At 34.2% G+C, this 18,439-nt stretch overlaps 2 protein-coding genes across 3 annotated transcripts; both read left to right on the forward strand.

Moving 5' to 3' along the window:
• The first annotated feature begins 3,288 nt into the window (after positions 1–3,288).
• LOC139896478 (uncharacterized) lies at positions 3,289–6,065 on the forward strand. Its single transcript, XM_071879119.1, has 10 exons — positions 3,289–3,666; positions 3,888–3,993; positions 4,134–4,272; positions 4,395–4,503; positions 4,584–4,720; positions 4,791–4,927; positions 5,032–5,135; positions 5,263–5,390; positions 5,640–5,733; positions 5,955–6,065. The coding sequence occupies exons 1-9, from the start codon at positions 3,622–3,624 to the stop codon at positions 5,728–5,730; spliced, it is 996 nt and encodes a 331-aa protein (XP_071735220.1). The 5' UTR covers positions 3,289–3,621; the 3' UTR covers positions 5,731–5,733; positions 5,955–6,065.
• An 8,480-nt stretch (positions 6,066–14,545) lies between these two features.
• Positions 14,546–17,957, forward strand: LOC139896479 (protein RMD5 homolog). 2 transcript variants are annotated; one of them, XM_071879120.1, is made up of 2 exons: positions 14,546–14,596; positions 16,567–17,957. In XM_071879120.1, exon 2 carries the CDS (start codon positions 16,635–16,637, stop codon positions 17,781–17,783), a length of 1,149 nt encoding a protein of 382 aa, XP_071735221.1. In that variant the 5' UTR covers positions 14,546–14,596; positions 16,567–16,634; the 3' UTR covers positions 17,784–17,957. The 2 variants fall into 2 exon arrangements, with proteins under 2 accessions (XP_071735221.1, XP_071735222.1); XM_071879121.1 differs by lacking the exon at positions 14,546–14,596 and adding an exon at positions 15,277–15,296.
• The last annotated feature ends 482 nt before the right edge of the window (positions 17,958–18,439 follow it).

Below are 18,439 nucleotides of genomic sequence, written 5' to 3' on the forward strand. Positions count from 1 at the left end.
ATCAATATCAAACATTGCTATTTTCACTTCCTCATTAGATATTGGACACACCATCTTTAGGGATTCTGCAATAGTTACCTTTGTCTGAAAAATATCACCTAGCTCCTCAATAGGTTTACACTTACTACTAACGCCCAATTTTTTTTTGAAAATGTTTAACAAACTGTTTACCAACCTGATCCCCACTGAAATTAACACCATTTTCATCACATATATATTCAACCCTGCTCATTTGTGTTCTACTTTTTAAAATACCATGAAAGAACTTAGTATTCCTATCACCTTCTGCTAGCCACCTTATTTTTGCTTTATGTTTGAGTAAAATAATCTCATCTTGCTTAGCAGCTTCATACTCTAAACGAGTGTTAGATGCAGCTTTCCTCATATTAAGATCATGAGGATTCTTCTCAACATCAACTTGACATTGCTTCAGCTTGACTTTCAAATCTTGCACCCTAACAAAAACATTACCATGCTCCCAACTTAATCTTTTGAGATCCTTTTTCAGCAATTTAAGTTTAGAGACCACAATAAACATTTTATGCCCTTTAATATTCTCATTCCATCTTTGAGCCAAAACATCCAGAATACCATCTTTATTAGTCACATGGTTCATGAACCTAAATGACTTTTTCCTTCTTTTAATTCCATTAAGGATACTCAAAACAGCTGGACTATGATCTGATACCAAAAATGGAAGAAACACTCCAAAACCTTGAGGAAAAACATATATGAATGCTTCATTACACATGATTCTATCCAGTTTTCTCAAAATACCGCAAGTAGGGTTTTTAAGAGACTTTGTCCATGTAAAATGAAAACCAGAACTACCCAAGTCATCCACTTCAATTTCATTTATACAGTTGTTAAACTCAGTCATATCATCAGATTCATGAGAACATCCACTACTATGTTCATTGGCACTTCTAGTAATATTAAATTCTCCCATCAAAATCCAAAGAATATATGTAGCAATTCTGGAGTGGATCTTCAATTCATTCCATAAACATTTCCTATTAGAACCAGTATTGCAAGCATAAGTGAAACTACAATACATCTTTGAACACTTATCTACAGTTTCAATCAAGCAAAAAATAACTTGCCTTGTGACCTGAATAACCATCACATTGACTATATTCCTATCCCAACCAATGACAATTTTGCAGCTGTTAGGACTCAAAGTCACATTTGATATCCAATCCCACCTATCAAACACAAAATTACATGCCTTATCTATACTATTTGGCTTGAGACGAGTCTCCAAAATGGCACATACACTAATCCTTTCATGCCTAATAAACTCCCTAACTTCATCTTGCTTATCCTTATTACACATACCCTTAATATTCCAACTTGCAATTTTGAACTCCATTGAGAAATCACAAATTAGTTTCCAGCACAGCTGGATCAATCCCAATCATCTCATTAGCCCTTAACTGACTATGCTCATCCAAACTTACCTCTAATACATCACCATCACTATCATCTCCAGCTAACTTAGATGATACAGACTCCATATCACCATCATTATCTGAAAGGACTGCATACTTATTCATTGATTGTTTCATACCTTGAACTGAATGGTCATCCAATTTCCAACTTTTTGCACTTGGAGGATTTTTAGTAATCTGTTTCTTAGTAACATAAATCTGCTTTACCCTTTTCTCTTTTGTTTCTGCCTTCTTTTCAGTTTGAACAAACTTCTTATTCTTAACCAAAATTAATCCTTCATTATCTTTAACCTCCTTATTGACTTTGCTTTACAGCTCTGCACTAGTTCTAGGTCTTACTTTACACATATCATGATTATGCTTAAAGACTGCACAATGTGAGCACATGTCAGGTTTCCAGTCATACTCTACAATCACCTTTTTAATACCCTTAAGCAATTGTAGATTATCTCTATAGTGAATATCAATATGATCATGAAATCCCTTTACAGCCTCAATTTCAACCATCACCTTAGCATACCCTACTCTACCATATCCTTTGTGACACATAGATCCTGTCATATGATCCATAACAATGGGTTTGCCGAACTTACTAGCAATAGCATTAATACCCTTAGTGTTCCATACCTCCAAAGGAACATTGGAAAGCTTAACCCAAACTGGTAATTTGGAGGGTTCCACCTTTACAATATTTAGCTCAGGGCTTCATTTTCCAACAAACAAGGGTTTACCCTTAACTATCCAAGGCCCCAGTTATATCACCTCATTCATACCCTCCAGAGTTCTAAACTTAAAATAGCAAATATGTTTTTGGTCCATTATTATCTCTTATAACTCAACTTTATTCCACATCTTTTTCAGATTGAAGTTTAACGTCATATGGTATGCTACCACCTAGGGATGTCAATGGATCGGGTATGGAGCGGGTGATGCCGTATCCACATCCATATCCATTTAGTTTTTGTTCATCCATATCCATATCCATATCCGTTTAGTTTCAGGTCATCCATCCATATCCATATCCAGTGGATTAAGCGAGTTAATGGATATCCAATGGATATTAAAAAAATGCTATGTAATATGCGATTAAAATAAAAATGTAGTATAACAGAAATAAATATAACATGACATATTTAAAATCTATCCATAAGAATGTGTAATCTTTGTCGAAAAATAACAAAATTTGTTAAATTTTATTATAAAACATGGATTATGAAAAATTAAACATGAAAATTGTATATTTATTTTATTGGATATGCGTGTTTTATTGTAATATATTATAGTTATATCATTATAAGGTTGAAAACAAAATATAAATCTAAGGGTACATGAACTTGTAATAGTAAATATGTAATCATATATCTATTTTTTATGTATTTGTGTATGTATTTCGGGTGGTAATGGATATATCCATGGATGCTACTTTTCATCCATGTCCATATCCATATCCATTTATGTTCATCCATATCCGTATCCATATCTATTTAAGTTCGTCCATATCCATCACGAAGGGAGTGGATCGGATGGATATCCACCGGATCGGGTGGCCATTGCCATAGTAACACCAACAACATAACCATAAGCAGTTTTATTCCATCTACCAACACTTTCTTCAACAATATCATCATTAAAAACCACAAACTCATTGCCTTCATCATCAACAGTCAAAGGTACAAAGCTAAGTTTCCTATCAATCTCGTCATTCACAACCTTAGCATATGGACTAGTTTTCATAGCCTTATCAGTATCATGAAGACCATTCGTAACCTCCTGAGGCTTATCAGTATCAATAACATTCACAATATGCACAGATGAATTAGCTATAGCCTATAGGGGAACCAGAACTAATACTCTTACCTAGTGGAGGAAACTGATCTTCACTAGTAGTGTTTATTACCTCATTCATGCCTTGATGCACAGCTTTCTCTTTCAAAGTTTCCTCAACAGCAGTAAACTCATTCGCATGATGGCTTACTATCAGTTTCCCCGTCTTGGAATTGAGCGGATGATCTTTGGTCATAAACGAATATGGTGCAAGTATTGTCCATTGGGCCTTATATATTTCATTACGGCCCAATTAAGCTTTATATTGGGAGTTGAGACCCTGATCAAACTCTGTCTTCACTTCAAGCTAAGCAAACAAACCAATAGAGTGGCGTGACCGAAGAAAATGGATTACAGAAATAAACTTGTTCTTGCTCCTATGGTTCGCGTTGTAAGTCACTTTTCCCCCTTTTTAATTCATTGAATACAACGACTCTGTTTTATGTTCCAAATTAGGGTTTACTTTTATCTCCTGACTAGCAAAACATTACAATTGCAGTATTTATAGCATCCCCTATGGTTTTGTAGTGTTGTAGAATTTGGAAGTTACAATATCTTTAGGAAGATATAAATAGTTGTTGATTGATTTATGCAATTTTGGTGTTTTGTTAGGGGACCTTGCCATTCAGATTACTGGCCGCTGAATATGGTGCAGATATTACATATGGTGAAGAGATTATTGATCATAAACTACTCAAATGTGAACGCCGTCTAAATGGTTCTAGTTTCCAACCTGAAAGTGATATAATAATTTGTTGTTTGTTTTCAGTTTCATTTTTGTGTAACAGAGATGGTATTATATCATCATCATCATCATCGTATTTTTTATATTAATCGAATTTTTGTAAATAATACTAGATGCTATTGGCTCTACTGATATAGTGGAGAAGGGTACTGAAAATGTTGTTTTTAGAACCTGTGATCAAGAAAGAAACCGGGTCGTATTTCAATTGGGCACTTCAGATGCTGTTAGGGCTTTAACTGCTGCTCAGTTAGTGTAAGTTTCCTCCTTTTTTTACATCATCCCGAAACTAATTCTGCCCCAATAAGACGTTTATTGATTCACCTTAATGCTAATATATTATGAAGTATAAATTATGATCTCATTTCGTGACTCAGGTGTAAAGATGTTGCAGCTATAGATGTTAACATGGGTTGCCCCAAAGCATTCTCTATTAGTGGAGGAATGGGAGCTGCATTATTAACTAAACCTAACCTCATCCATGATGTATGCAACACACGAAATACTTGTTTTTAGATGTTTCTATTTGATAGCTGACAATTTAAAACCATTATTTCTGAATCTAGATTTTGACAACATTGAAGAGGAACTTATCAATACCAGTAACATGTAAAATACGCTTATTAAAGTCAACTCATGATACTGTAGAATTGGCTAGACGAATCGAAAAAACAGGGGTTTCTGCTGTAGCTGTCCATGGAAGGTAAGGACTTTTTTTGTAAATTGGTATTTTTTTTTTTTTTAAATAATATTTTTGTATGTTTCATGTTAAGAAAAGTTGCAGATAGACCGAGAGATCCTGCTAATTGGAGTGAAATTGCAACTGTTGTTGATGCTCTTTCTATCCCAGTTATTGCCAATGGTGATGTATTTGAGTACGAAGATTTTCAGCGCATTCGTACTGTGACAGGTAGACTATTAAATATTCTAGCCGCTAATGTCTCGTTATTTTATTTAATTATACGTTTAATTAAAATAAGTTAAAGTTATTGAGGGGTATAATAAATGTTGTAGGTGCTTCATCTGTGATGGTTGCTAGAGGAGCTCTTTGGAATGCTTCAATTTTTCGTCCTGAAAAAACACATTTTGATGTCGTGAAACGAGACTACGTTAGGAAGGTATATGAATGTACCAATAATTTTTTTTTTTTTTTTTTATATATTTTCTCCTGGCGAATGAAAATGTAAGAAAAAAAACCAAATAGGCTGTTTGATGACTTTAAATCATCTACTTGTGTGGTTTCAGAGCATTTTATGGGATCATGATATAAAAAGCACTAAATTCACATTGAAAGAGATGATAATGCATTATACTTCTTTAGAGCTACCTGAAGGAAAGGCTGTCACGAAATCAGAGAACTTGGCCGATATAGCGTATGTCCTTTGTTTTTTGTTTTTTTTTTTTTTTTTTATCGTTTTGATGCTTATGTATCTCTTATTTGTGTTTCTTTATTGGTTTTGTAATGCTATCCTATGGTGTCAATAACATAGGAAAGTAGCAGTTGTAGTTTTCCTGCCATTGAGTTGTACATAACCTTCTACATATGAATTTTGTGAAGATATCGTATTATATGCATACTTATTTCGAGTTTGTTGTGTTCATGTTGATCTGCTTTTTATCAGGCGAGTTTACGTAGAAGAAAAATATTACGAATCTATCAATACAAAGCGATATGATGTTGTTGGATCACTCAATGCTTTGAATCTCAAATAACCAGTTGAGTCTTACCATGCCTGACCATGTTATGTTTGTTTTTATTTACTGATTGCTTGTGTAAATTGGTTTATGTAAAAGTTGAAAAAAATCACTTTGTAGATCTAAACCATATACTCAGTAATTTTATTTGAATTTGACATAATTTATTAGCTTTAGTTTCCTATTTACTTGCATTTTCTAGCAAGAATCTTTTTAAGACTAGCAAATGCTTAATTTTGCAGGGTGTTGGATTTTGTCAAAGTTAAAGCGAAATTAAGTGTTGTCGTGTTGAAACATTTGCAAGGTAGCAGCAGTGAGTTACCTTTAGCATATATGTTAACCATAATATGCATGCTTCTAATGTTGGCATAGAACAATAATCTGGTATGGTACTGGTTCCGCCCTGCCCTGAACCTGCAGGTCATGCTTAATGTTGGTTCGAGCTCGTTTAGTAGTAATAAACAACCCCATATTTTGGTCAGTGTGGATTCTACCATCTTAATGAATCCATCAATGTAGTTTAATGTCGTAAAATCTGTATTCGAGTGATTTTGTTTCGTTGTTTCTTTGTCGTGTCATGTTCGTAGGTCGTTGGCTTCGATGTGTTTTCTAGCTTCTTGCTAGTTTCTTTTGAATTATAATACTTGCCTTTCTAAAAAAAAAATCTATAGTAGCTACTTCTTTATACAGTTCTAATCTTCTTCAAAATTCATATATGTAAAAAAAATTTGTGCAATATAATGTTTCCTCTATCATACTAGCATTTTGCACCTTTTTTCCCCTTTGAAAAGTGAGGTAAAAATGTAACAATCTTGTGTTTTACTAGCAACTGCTTTGAGGGATGTTGTTAAGAGTTAGTTTCGATAACTAGAGAATGGTTATGATTGTATGTGGCAATATTTTACAACCAACTAATTTACAGCAGTTAAAAAGTTAAACTTTTGATGACATTACTTAGAGGCTTATTATAATTCGAAACCCCTCAGTCTTGATTTCGTTAACATAGCGATGGTTATTTTCTGAAAGTTATATTGTACTAGGCAAAATCTTCTTGTAGCAAGGGTAAAATAAATGTCAACAATTATTTTTAGACCACTCTCATGACGGTCCGTCATGGATAAACTGACTGCCACATCAGCACCTCTCCTCCTTCATCCCATGACATACCAAAGACTAAACGCTAACATCCATGACGCAATGTCATGAAAAAAAAATTTAATTTTTTTTTTATTTATAAATTTTAATTGTTGATGGAGGTTTTGTTGAGTTTGATGAAGGTTGTTTTGAAGTACCGAATTCCATCATCTTCTGTATACTCTTGTAGTACCGGTTGTTTTTGTTTTGGTTGTTTTGGTTTTCGGTTTTGAGTTTTTTTGCTTGAAGACATGTTTGATGAAATTTAGAGTGTGAAGTTTGAAGAAATTGAGTGTTGAAGTTGGATGAAAATTGAGTGTATATAATGAGGTGGGAGGTGAAAAAAAAATTAAAAAAAAAAAAAAAGCCAAACGGCTAGTTTGGCTAAAAAACAAAATCAAATTATATCCGTTGCTTTTGTTCCGTGCTTCTCCGAATCATACGATGAAAAAACAAACGACGGTCGTTGAACGGTGGGTTACCGGCGACGCGCTAATATCGGCGCCGTTGAACGGCGGGCTCCAACGGCGGGTGATCGACGGGCCGTTAATAGTGGTCTTAGTATTTGTCTAATTGTAGCTCTTAGAGCTATGTTTAAGTGCATAACGTTCATCAAGTAATTGTTAACTTCTTAAAAGCGTTAACCGCTCTAAAATCGTAATGATTTTTTTTTGAAAAGCTAAGAATTTTAATACTAACCCACAAGATGCGGGCAAAATGAGCCGTGACTTGATCAAACACAAAAAGTGATTAATATAGGCAAACACCTAAAAACATTAACAGATAAAAGAAAATTCCTACCCAACAAAACCCAACACCCCTTTATGTAACTGCGTTATTTGGGTTTAACTTACAATCTTCAAAGCCACGTTGCACCAATTTTGATTTATTGATCAGCCACAAATGCGCTAGAGCCTTTAGACACACCATAAGATCTTTGTTTAGGATTGACTGTCTAGACTCGACTGTTGACCATAATTGTTAAATAATCAACATCAACTATGACCACTTTTTATTAATTATTAATTATTCATAATTTGTAAATTGTTATTCACAGATATGTAGAAATAAATTGCAAATTGTTATTCATAGGTTATGTATAAATAAAGGAAAACCACTTACACACAAGTAATTACTAACACCTCTTTATTTAATTTAATAATTCTACTAAAGCAAAACTCTCACTTACAAGAGCCAACTAATTTAAGAATATCCATGTCCAACAGAATGATGAAAGTCAAACACGTTGGTCTACGGTTTAAGAAGCCACAAAGTAAAAGGATATATCATATTTTATTATTATTATTTCTTTTGAAAGGCGATTTTTTGACATCAGTAGATCATTTATTTCAACGACCCTCATCATTTGCACGTAACACACACGTTCAGGCGAAAACCCGAACCCGATCAACGGTACCAAAGAACACATCCATTCGGGCAAAAACATGTCATCTCTAAGGATCGAACGCATGACATCTCCCTATACTTATGACTCAAAAAACATGAGAAGAACTGTTGGGCTATGCCCGCAAGTTAAAAAAATTTTAACATCAAAAAAAGTAATAAAAGAAGAAGATTTTGTTATAATAATAATAACAATATAGATATGGATAGTCAATTTTGGTGTATACATATAGTCAATTTTAGTACACAAAGTATGTATTTTTATATTGAGATTTTAGGCTATAAATACTCATGAATGCAAGCATTAAACTTGCACCATTTCTTACACTTACAAAGTGTTTCTTTCTTTCTCTCCATTATCATCTTTGTTCTTACACTTCATTATTAGTATTCTAAATCAAGAATCAAATCACTAAAGGTAGTTATAAGCCTACTGAATTATAACATCAAGAATCAAATCACTAAAGGTAGTTATAAGCCTACTGAATTATAACACGTTATCAGCACGATAATCTTAATACTAAATATGGTTGGCTCTGCCACCAAAATGATATATGGTCGGTTATACCACCAAAATGATATATGGTCGGTTATACCACCAAAATGATATATGGTCGGTTATACCACCAGAATGATATAGGTCGGTTATACCACCTGAAAAAATATATGGTCGACACTGTCGCCAAATTTTCATTTATGTTTACTAATATTTATATTTTTGTTATATAACATTTATTTATGATTGCTTACACATGGTCGACACTGTCACCTACTTATCATTTATGTTATATTAAATTTATGTTTAATGTTTATATACTTATGAATATAAATTGACTCTAATTTATCATGATGTTTGTTTTAATTTTTGATAATAGAAAATGTCGAATCTGGAAAAGCTTAAATTTACTCCTTTAGAATCAACTGGAAACAACTACATGCCATGGGTTATAAAAGTAAAAATGCATCTTAAATCAATGGGCATTCTTGAAACCATAAATGAAAACAACACTTGTTCTGAAAAAGAACAAGCTACGGCATGTTGCTTTATTCATCAACATATTGATGAATGCTTACAAAATAATTATGTGACTGTAGAAGATCCCCATGTTTTATGGGAAGGTCTCAAAAGCAGATTCAATAATCAAAGAGAAATTTTACTTCCAGCTGCAATGGAACAATGGAGAACATTAAGGTTCCAAGACTTTAAGAAAGTAAATGAATACAGCTCAGCTCTGTATAATACATGTTCACAACTTAAATTTTGTGGACATGAAATTAGTGATGCAGACATGATGGAGAAAACTTTCTCCACAATGAATGCTGCAAACATCACAGTGCAAAGAAATTTGAGAATGCTAAAGTTCAAAACATATCCTGAACTTAATTCATATCTCTTAGTTGCAGAGCAAAATGATGAGCTATTAATGAAAAATCAGCAATCCCGTCCTACTGGTACACTTGCAATCCCTGAAGCAAATACTGCAAATAATTATAAACAGGGACAAGGACGCGGGCAAGGTCGTGGTTATAATAACCATCACCATCATCATGCCAAAAGCCATAACTATGGTAGAAACCATCCTTATGGTAATGGTAATGGGCGTGGACGTGGTCGTGGTCGTGGCCGTGGTGGTCAAAGAAATAGTAATCCACGAAAATATAAATATCAACCACAAAACAAGCCCATTAAACAAGATGTTGAAGAAAATTCTTCTAAAAATTCTGAAGAATCTTGCTACAGATGTGGTAGAATGGGCCACTGGGCTAATACTTGCCGAACATCTAAACATCTTGTTAAGATGTATCAGGATTCGCTGAAAGATAAAGAAAAGGAAGTAAACTTTGTGGATAACGTCGATCCAACAGTCACTGAGAAACCATCTGATTTATATGAAGATTTCTTGAATGTTTAAGTTGTGTGTCTTTCGAAAAATAAACGATTTAATATCGTCTGTCTTTGTTATTATGTTTGCTAAATGTTTCAGTACTATCTATTTGCGTTTAAAATATTGTGTAATATTAATGTACTCACTATTTATTTCTTATATATGAAGTTCAATATGAATTTTGCTGGAATACAACATCAATCAAGTGGTGGAGATCTCTGTATAGCAGACAGTGGAACTACACACACTATACTTAAATCCGAGAAATATTTTATTGATCTAAAACCAACGGAAGGAACTATACATACAATATCAGGACCTGCTAACTTGATAAAAGGGATAGGAAAGGCAAATTTCATACTACCAAATGGTACAAAATTTTTAATAAATGATGCCTTATTTTCTCCCAAGTCAAGCAGAAATTTATTGAGTTTCTCCGACATATACCTTAACGGGTATGATTATCAGTCAGTGACAACAGAAAATGAGAAATATTTAAGTATCACTGACAAGAGTCATGTGGTTGAAAAACTGCCAAGACTTAGTTCTGGATTACATTATACACATATAAATGTACCAGAAATACATATGGTAGTTAACGAAAAATATATTGATCCTGGTGTATTCAGTTTATGGCATAACAGATTAGGCCATCCAGGATCAACAATGATGAAAAGGATTATTGAATGTACTCATGGACATCCACTAAAGGATAGAAAAATCCATCATGATACAATGGTTCCATGTACATCTTGCTCTCTTGGAAAATTGATAACTAGACCCTCACCACTTAAGGTTGAGAAAGAATCACCAATGTTTCTTGAAAGAATTCAAGGTGATATATGTGGACCAATTCATCCACCATGTGGACCATTTAGATATTTCATGGTTCTAATAGACGCATCTAGCAGATGGTCTCATGTTTGTCTGTTATCAAGCCGTAATGTGGCATTTGCAAAATTTCTTGCCCAAATTATTAAATTGAGAGCTCATTTTCCTGATTACACCATTAAAAGGGTGAGACTTGATAATGCTGGTGAATTTACATCTCAAGCATTTAATGACTATTGCATGTCTATAGGAATTGTTGTTGAACATTCTGTTGCTCATGTGCATACACAAAATGGTTTAGCCGAGTCATTGATTAAACGTTTACAGTTAATCGCTAGACCATTGATAATGAGAACAAAACTCCCTGTATCTATATGGGGTCATGCAATTTTACATGCTGCTGCATTGATTCGCATCAGACCAAGTGCAAGTCATAAATATTCCCCCCTACAACTTGCTTTTGGTCAAGAGCCAAATATTTCCCATCTTAGAACATTTGGTTGTGCAGTGTATGTTCCAATTGCGACACCACAACGTACAAAAATGGGTCCTCAAAGGAGGTTGGGAATATATGTTGGATATGAAACATCTTCAATATTAAGGTATATTGAACCTATGACAGGTGACGTTTTTACAGCACGTTTTGCTGATTGTCATTTTAATGAAACATTGTTCCCTAGATTAGGGGGGAGAAATGAAAAATAAAGAAAATGATGTTTCATGGTGTGAACCTCAATTAAAGTATCTTGATCCTCGCACAAAAGAATGCGAGACAGAAGTTCAAAAGATAATGCATATACAAGAACTTGCAAATCAATTGCCTGATGCATTTACAGATACAAAAACGGTGACAAAATCATATATACCAGCAGTAAATACTCCAGCTCGAATTGAAATTCCAAAAGCTGGCAATAACGTCACTCATGAATCTTTGCCACGTCAGAAACGTGGAAGACCAATTGGTTCAAAGGATAAAAATCCTCGAAAAAGAAAATCAGCTGATAATGAAGTAAAAGAAAGTGTTCAAGAAGAACCACAAATCAGTACTCCTACTGCAGAGGAGATTGATGATGTCAATACAGAAATTGCAATCAATTATGCATATTCAAAAATATTATGGAACCGAAATGAAATGAAAAATCTTGATGAGAAATTTTCATTTAATGTTGCATATGACATCATGAATAATGATGATGATCCAGAACCAACATCTATGGTTGAATGTCAAAATAGACATGATTGGGCTCAATGGAAAGAAGCAATACGAGCTGAATTAGAATCACTCAATAAAAGAAAAGTTTTCGGATCCATCATTCTCACTCCTAAAGATGTGAAACCTGTAGGATACAGATGGATTTTTGTCCGAAAAAGAAATGAGAAAAATGAAGTTACAAGGTATAAAGCTAGACTTGTAGCTCAAGGTTTTTCTCAAAGACCAGGAATTGATTATGAAGAAACTTATTCCCCTGTTATGGATGCAATTACTTTTAGATACTTAATCAGCCTGGCAGTTTCTAAAAATTTAGAAATGCATCTCATGGATGTTGTGACTGCTTATCTATATGGATCACTTGATAGTGATATATATATGAAGATACCTGAAGGATTTAAGGTACCAGAAGCATCAAATGCAAAACCCAAAGAAATGTATTCGATTAAATTACAAAGATCTTTATATGGGTTAAAACAATCGGGACGTATGTGGTATAACCGATTAAGTGATTACTTGATAAGCAAAGGGTATACAAATAATCTTACTTGCCCTTGTGTTTTCATTAAGAAAACAACATCCGGATATGTGATCATAGCTGTTTATGTTGATGATCTTAACATCATAGGTACAAATAAAGAGATCCATGAAGCCATTCAACTTCTAAAGAAAGAATTTGAAATGAAAGATCTCGGAAAAACCAAGTATTGCCTTGGTTTACAAATTGAGCATATGCCTAATGGTTTACTTGTACATCAAAAAACATATACTGAAAAGATTTTGAAACGTTTCAATATGGACAAGGCAAAACCATTAAGTACTCCTATGGTTGTTAGATCACTCAATGTTGAAGCTGATCCATTTCGTCCATGTGAAGATCAAGAAGACATTCTTGGACCAGAAGTACCATATCTTAGTGCAATTGGAGCTCTTATGTATCTTACAAATTGTACAAGACCTGACATTTCTTTTGCAGTTAATTTGTTGGCAAGGTTCAGCTCTGCTCCTACCAAAAGACACTGGAATGGGATCAAACACATATTTCGATACCTTCGAGGAACTACTGATTTAGGATTATTTTATTCTAACGAATCAAAACAAGATTTGGTTGGTTATGCAGATGCAGGTTATTTATCTGATCCACATAAAGCTAAATCTCAAACTGGATATGTATTCCTAAATGGAGGTACTGCAATATCATGGCGTTCTCAAAAACAAACACTTGTTGCTACATCGTCAAATCATGCCGAAGTGATTGCATTACATGAAGCTACTCGGGAATGTTTTTGGTTGAGATCAATGACACAAATCATTACTGATTCTTGTGGACTAGAACGCGATAAAAGTCCAACAATTCTCTATGAAGATAATGCAGCTTGCATAGCACAGATGAAAGAAGGGTATATCAAAAGTGACCGAACCAAACACATACCTCCTAGATTCTTCTCATACACTCAAAATCTCATTAAGGACAACGAGATTGAAATGAGATATGTTCAATCCAGCAAAAACTCTGCTGATCTTTTCACGAAAGCACTTCCAACTGCTATTTTCAGAACACACGTTCATAACATTGGCATGAGACATGTTCAAAAGATGTAACAGCTGAAGCGATGTCTACTTGAGGGGGAGTCAACTCCATGCTGCACTCTTTTTCCCTTAGCTAAAGTTTTTTCCCACTGGGTTTTCTTTAGCAAGGTTTTTAACGAGGCAGTAATTTATAGTTGATCTTCAACAAAATAAAATTGCTATCCAAGGGGGAGTGTTATAATAATAATAACAATATAGATATGGATAGTCAATTTTGGTGTATACATATAGTCAATTTTAGTACACAAAGTATGTATTTTTATATTGAGATTTTAGGCTATAAATACTCATGAATGCAAGCATTAAACTTGCACCATTTCTCACACTTACAAAGTGTTTCTTTCTTTCTCTCCATTATCATCTTTGTTCTTACACTTCATTATTAGTATTCTAAATCAAGAATCAAATCACTAAAGGTAGTTATAAGCCTACTGAATTATAACATCAAGAATCAAATCACTAAAGGTAGTTATAAGCCTACTGAATTATAACAGATTTTTCCTATTCGGAGAAAGTTGATTATGTTATTCAAATATATGTGACTGATTGTATTATTTTTGTGAATTTTTTACCTTTTACTCGGCATTTTAAAACGTGTTAATTAATAATTGTAAAGTTTGAATATGAGGCTTTTTGTGAACATCACAATTAGAATAACAGTACTAATATTTGGGTTAGAATTAGAAAATAGCGATAACAAAGGGCAAAAAATGTAAGTTTTATGAAAATATATACGGAGTGATATTATCAATCATAAGGCGTATACAGGCTTCTCAAACTTCCTCAATTTTACACACAAATCCTCTGGTCCGTCACTGCCCTCGTTCTGGTAAGATACTCTGTATTAACCTGAATCTATTTCGAATGTAATTGATGTTTATATATAAATATGTGTCATTTTCAATTGTGAAATATTTAGAATATAATACTTGATTGTTAATATGATTATGTATTTTTGACTTTATGTTTCATCGATCCGGAGTGCTTATCATTTCGATTTTTTTTTTTTTTGTGTGATAATATAATCCGTTTGAAAAAATTGATAACTTATTACAGATCTTGAGATTACTTTATTGATTAATTGAATTGATAATTTTGTTGGACGATCGATATGATTCGGAGCAGGCTTCGGTTGCTTGTGTATGCTGTTTTCTGATTCAAATGATTATTTTCAGGAAGGATTAGGTTAAGAATGATTATTTTTCTCTAATGTATTTTATTTGTTATGTAGTAATTGCATCATAGTTATTACTCCGTATATCTTATCTGTTTACCTGCTACTCTATTTTGATGTTATTAGTTTTGTGACACTAAAAAGTATATAGTTATAGTTATGTTGTATTATAATGGGAGATTTCATACTTGAAACATAGTTTATAATGGATAACAACAAGAACGAGATATTAGATTCATTTCTCGTGTTGGTAAAGAGATTAAATGTTGCTCTATTCTCTCAGGTTTTTGAGGATAGTAAATAAATTATCGGGAATTATAAACACTCAACACCGTAACAGACAACTAATTAAGAGGTAGCTCATTGATTGTTTTGTATACAAGTTGTATCCATGACTACGTATCATTTCGTATGTTCAATAATAGTTGAACTAATACCTTTTTAGGTGAGGTTAATTCTAGTGTCCATTGCTAAAAGAGTTTTTGTTTTCTATTCAGGTAGACTAGCCTTCATCTTTGGTTTGTATTTGACTAAGTCAGCCATCGATATCTCAAAGATTAAAATAGGATTAAATAAACTTTATTATTACTTGAGGTGTTACAAACTGAGATAACTCATATCGCTAATTTATAGTTGCTGAAGATCCTTCAACCTCTGAATTTGAAGCTTGTAACCTGGGCATATAAAAAGTGTAGTGTTGCTTTTGCATCGAAGTCTTGTAAACCAAGTTGTTATTATGCTTTCTCTAAGATCATGATTTCAAACGACGGTTGTGGCGGCCATTACGACGGCCGTTGCAGCGGTTTGGTGACTGACCCGTCCCGTTTCGCCTAAAACCGTCTTATTAGTCTGTCAACGTTAAAACTCAGGTCAAAGTCGGGAAAGTCGGTCAAAAGTTGACTTTTTGTCTGGCTCTGGCCTGATATAGTCATAGTGTAAACGAAAATCTCAAGCCCGTTTAAAAATTAGCTTGGAGAAACACCAACTTATATAGTATCTCTTAATCAAGATAAATAAATAAATAAACTATTACACTATAATTATCTAAAACTTTATGAAAGTCCTAAATATTATTTAATGTCAACGTTAGTCAACATCCGTATCCGCCCCGTCTCGAACGATTCGACCTTTCAAGGTCCTAACCGACCCGTTTCCGTGTCGCGTCTTTTTCAACCTTTTCTAGGATCTTGTTACTTTTATGTGTTCTATGCTTCCCTTATAAACCAAGTTGTTTTAGGTGTGCTTAATTCTAGTTTTCATTGCTAAAAGAGGTCTTGTTATAGTGTTACGTTTATATTCTGGAACTCCGTTTTCCCTCTTGGTCCTCTTTAAATAACAGCACCCACTTTTGTTACCTGGACTTATACTATCACTTTTGAATGTGGCACTCATGGTCATTAACATCAAAATCCTCGGCAATAACTTAAAAAGTTATACTTGAAGGGGTGTATTTTAGGGACATTATGGTGTATCTTAACTGAATAGTGTAATGCAGTCATATTTCCTTATTATATGTTGCGTTTTCTGCTAAATTGACTTTTCAATGATTGCCTTTTGATGTGCTAGACAACTGTATTTATCTTTTGTGCTGATTTCATATGCTTTCCTGGTCGCCTTTTTTGTAGATAAAGGTTATATTGTATTTATACAAGACAGTAAGATAAGAAACTGTGGAGAACAAAGGGTTTATATTATGGAACTGAATTCCATTAAAGATGCGTTTGATGGTGTCATCAAAAAGCAAATGCTTTCTTCCTCAAAATGCGATGAAGCAATTGAACAGATCATTCAAGAAATTGAACAGACGTTATCTGGACTAAAATCGTCTTCTAAATCTGACCACAAGATAATCCTGGGTGAACTGAAAACTAAATCAAAGGAGATTGCTCCACTTGGTCAACTTGAAGGCACACAAAGGGAACTAAACCTTGCTTTAAGCAAGTACACCAAGCTTCTCGAGAAACATTTCAATCCAGATATATCTAAATCTTACAGAAATGTTGACTTTGATAGTCAAACTATTAACCAGATAGTTGCTAGTCACTTCTACCGGGAAGGCATGTTTGATGTCGGCGATTGTTTCGTTAATGAAGCCCATGAAGAATCCATCATGGACCGAAAAAATCACTTCTTTGAAATGTATGAGATACTTGAATCCATGAAGTCACGTGACTTGGGCCCCGCATTGAGGTGGGCCACCACTAACCATGAAAAGCTCCAAAAAAACGGATCAGACATTGAATTGAAGCTGCATCGATTACAATTTATGGAGATTCTTCAACATGGTAGTCGAGATGAAGCTCTTAAATATGGCAGAACTAATTTCTCTTCTTTTGCAACCCAACACCTTCCCGAAATCCAGAAGCTTATGGCGTGTCTTTTATGGGCTGGGAAACTTGAATCGTCACCGTACTCTGAGTTCCTGGCACCAGCCCATTGGGCGGAGCTGGCCCATGAGCTGGCCCAACAGTTCTGCAACCTCTTAGGTGAATCATATGACAGCCCATTGAGAGTGACTATTGCAGCTGGCGTTCAAGGGTTACCAACCCTATTAAAGCTGATGAGTGTGATGAACGGGAAGAAACAAGAATGGCTATCTATGAAACAGTTACCAGTGCCTGTTGACTTGGGCGTTGACTTTCAGTTCCACTCGATATTTGTGTGTCCAGTGAGTCGAGATCAGGCGAGTGAAGATAACCCTCCAATGCTGATGCCATGTGGGCACGTGCTTTGCAAACAGTCGATTACAAAATTGTCTAAGAATAACAGCACGAGGCCGTTTAAATGTCCTTATTGCCCTACTGAGGTGGAAGTAGGTCAATGTAGGCAGTTGCATTTTTAACATGCGTCACAACTTGTACGTTTTTTTTTTACTGTTATGGTACTCTTTTTTTCATCATTTGGAATTATGTTTGTGTAATGTTATGTGGGTGTTGGGGGATGGTAAGGAAATGTTAGGTGCTGTAAAAACCGTTGCTGTAATGTTTATATGAATTCTGGTCCAAAACGACATTCCTTACTATTGTTTATAATAAGTAAATTGTCAATGTCAAATATAAGCAATCTAATCTAATATCCATTAATGAAAGTAAAGTGCTCAAATAAGGAGTACCAATTAGAGTTAGGAATGGGAAGGTTTTGTAATGGGTCAGTTCATATTTGCCAGATCCATATAGTAATCCAGACCCACTTTGAAGATCCAACGATTTGTATCTTTTATGGTGTGAAATTGTTAGTATCTCACACCGACCCAACCCAACCCGTCGTGATAGTCTGATACGTTTCAACACTAACCCACTGTGACATGTTACCACACCAACCCATATAGTCACCTATTATGCAAATTGTTTAAATGACAATCAAACTAGAAGTCTAGAACCAAATATCATAATGGAACCTAATTACAATGAAAATGCACACAATGACAATAATTATACAAAACTGAAGCAATAGTACTTGATTTTGCTGAAAACATTATCGAAACCATTCCCTAGATGC

The sequence above is a fragment of the Rutidosis leptorrhynchoides genome, chromosome 3 (assembly GCF_046630445.1).
Source record: "Rutidosis leptorrhynchoides isolate AG116_Rl617_1_P2 chromosome 3, CSIRO_AGI_Rlap_v1, whole genome shotgun sequence".
In the NCBI taxonomy this organism is placed as follows: Eukaryota; Viridiplantae; Streptophyta; class Magnoliopsida; order Asterales; family Asteraceae; genus Rutidosis; species Rutidosis leptorrhynchoides.

Excerpts from the sequence above, each read along its gene's own strand:
- LOC139896478 (XM_071879119.1), top strand. The coding sequence starts at position 3,622 with ATGGATTACAGAAATAAACTTGTTCTTGCTCCTATGGTTCGCGTT. Across the intron at positions 3,994-4,133 it reads ATGTGAACGCCGTCTAAATG|ATGCTATTGGCTCTACTGAT; the intron begins GTTCTAGTTTCC and ends AAATAATACTAG. Across the intron at positions 5,136-5,262 it reads AACGAGACTACGTTAGGAAG|AGCATTTTATGGGATCATGA; the intron begins GTATATGAATGT and ends GTGTGGTTTCAG.
- LOC139896479 (XM_071879120.1), top strand. The coding sequence starts at position 16,635 with ATGGAACTGAATTCCATTAAAGATGCGTTTGATGGTGTCATCAAAAAG.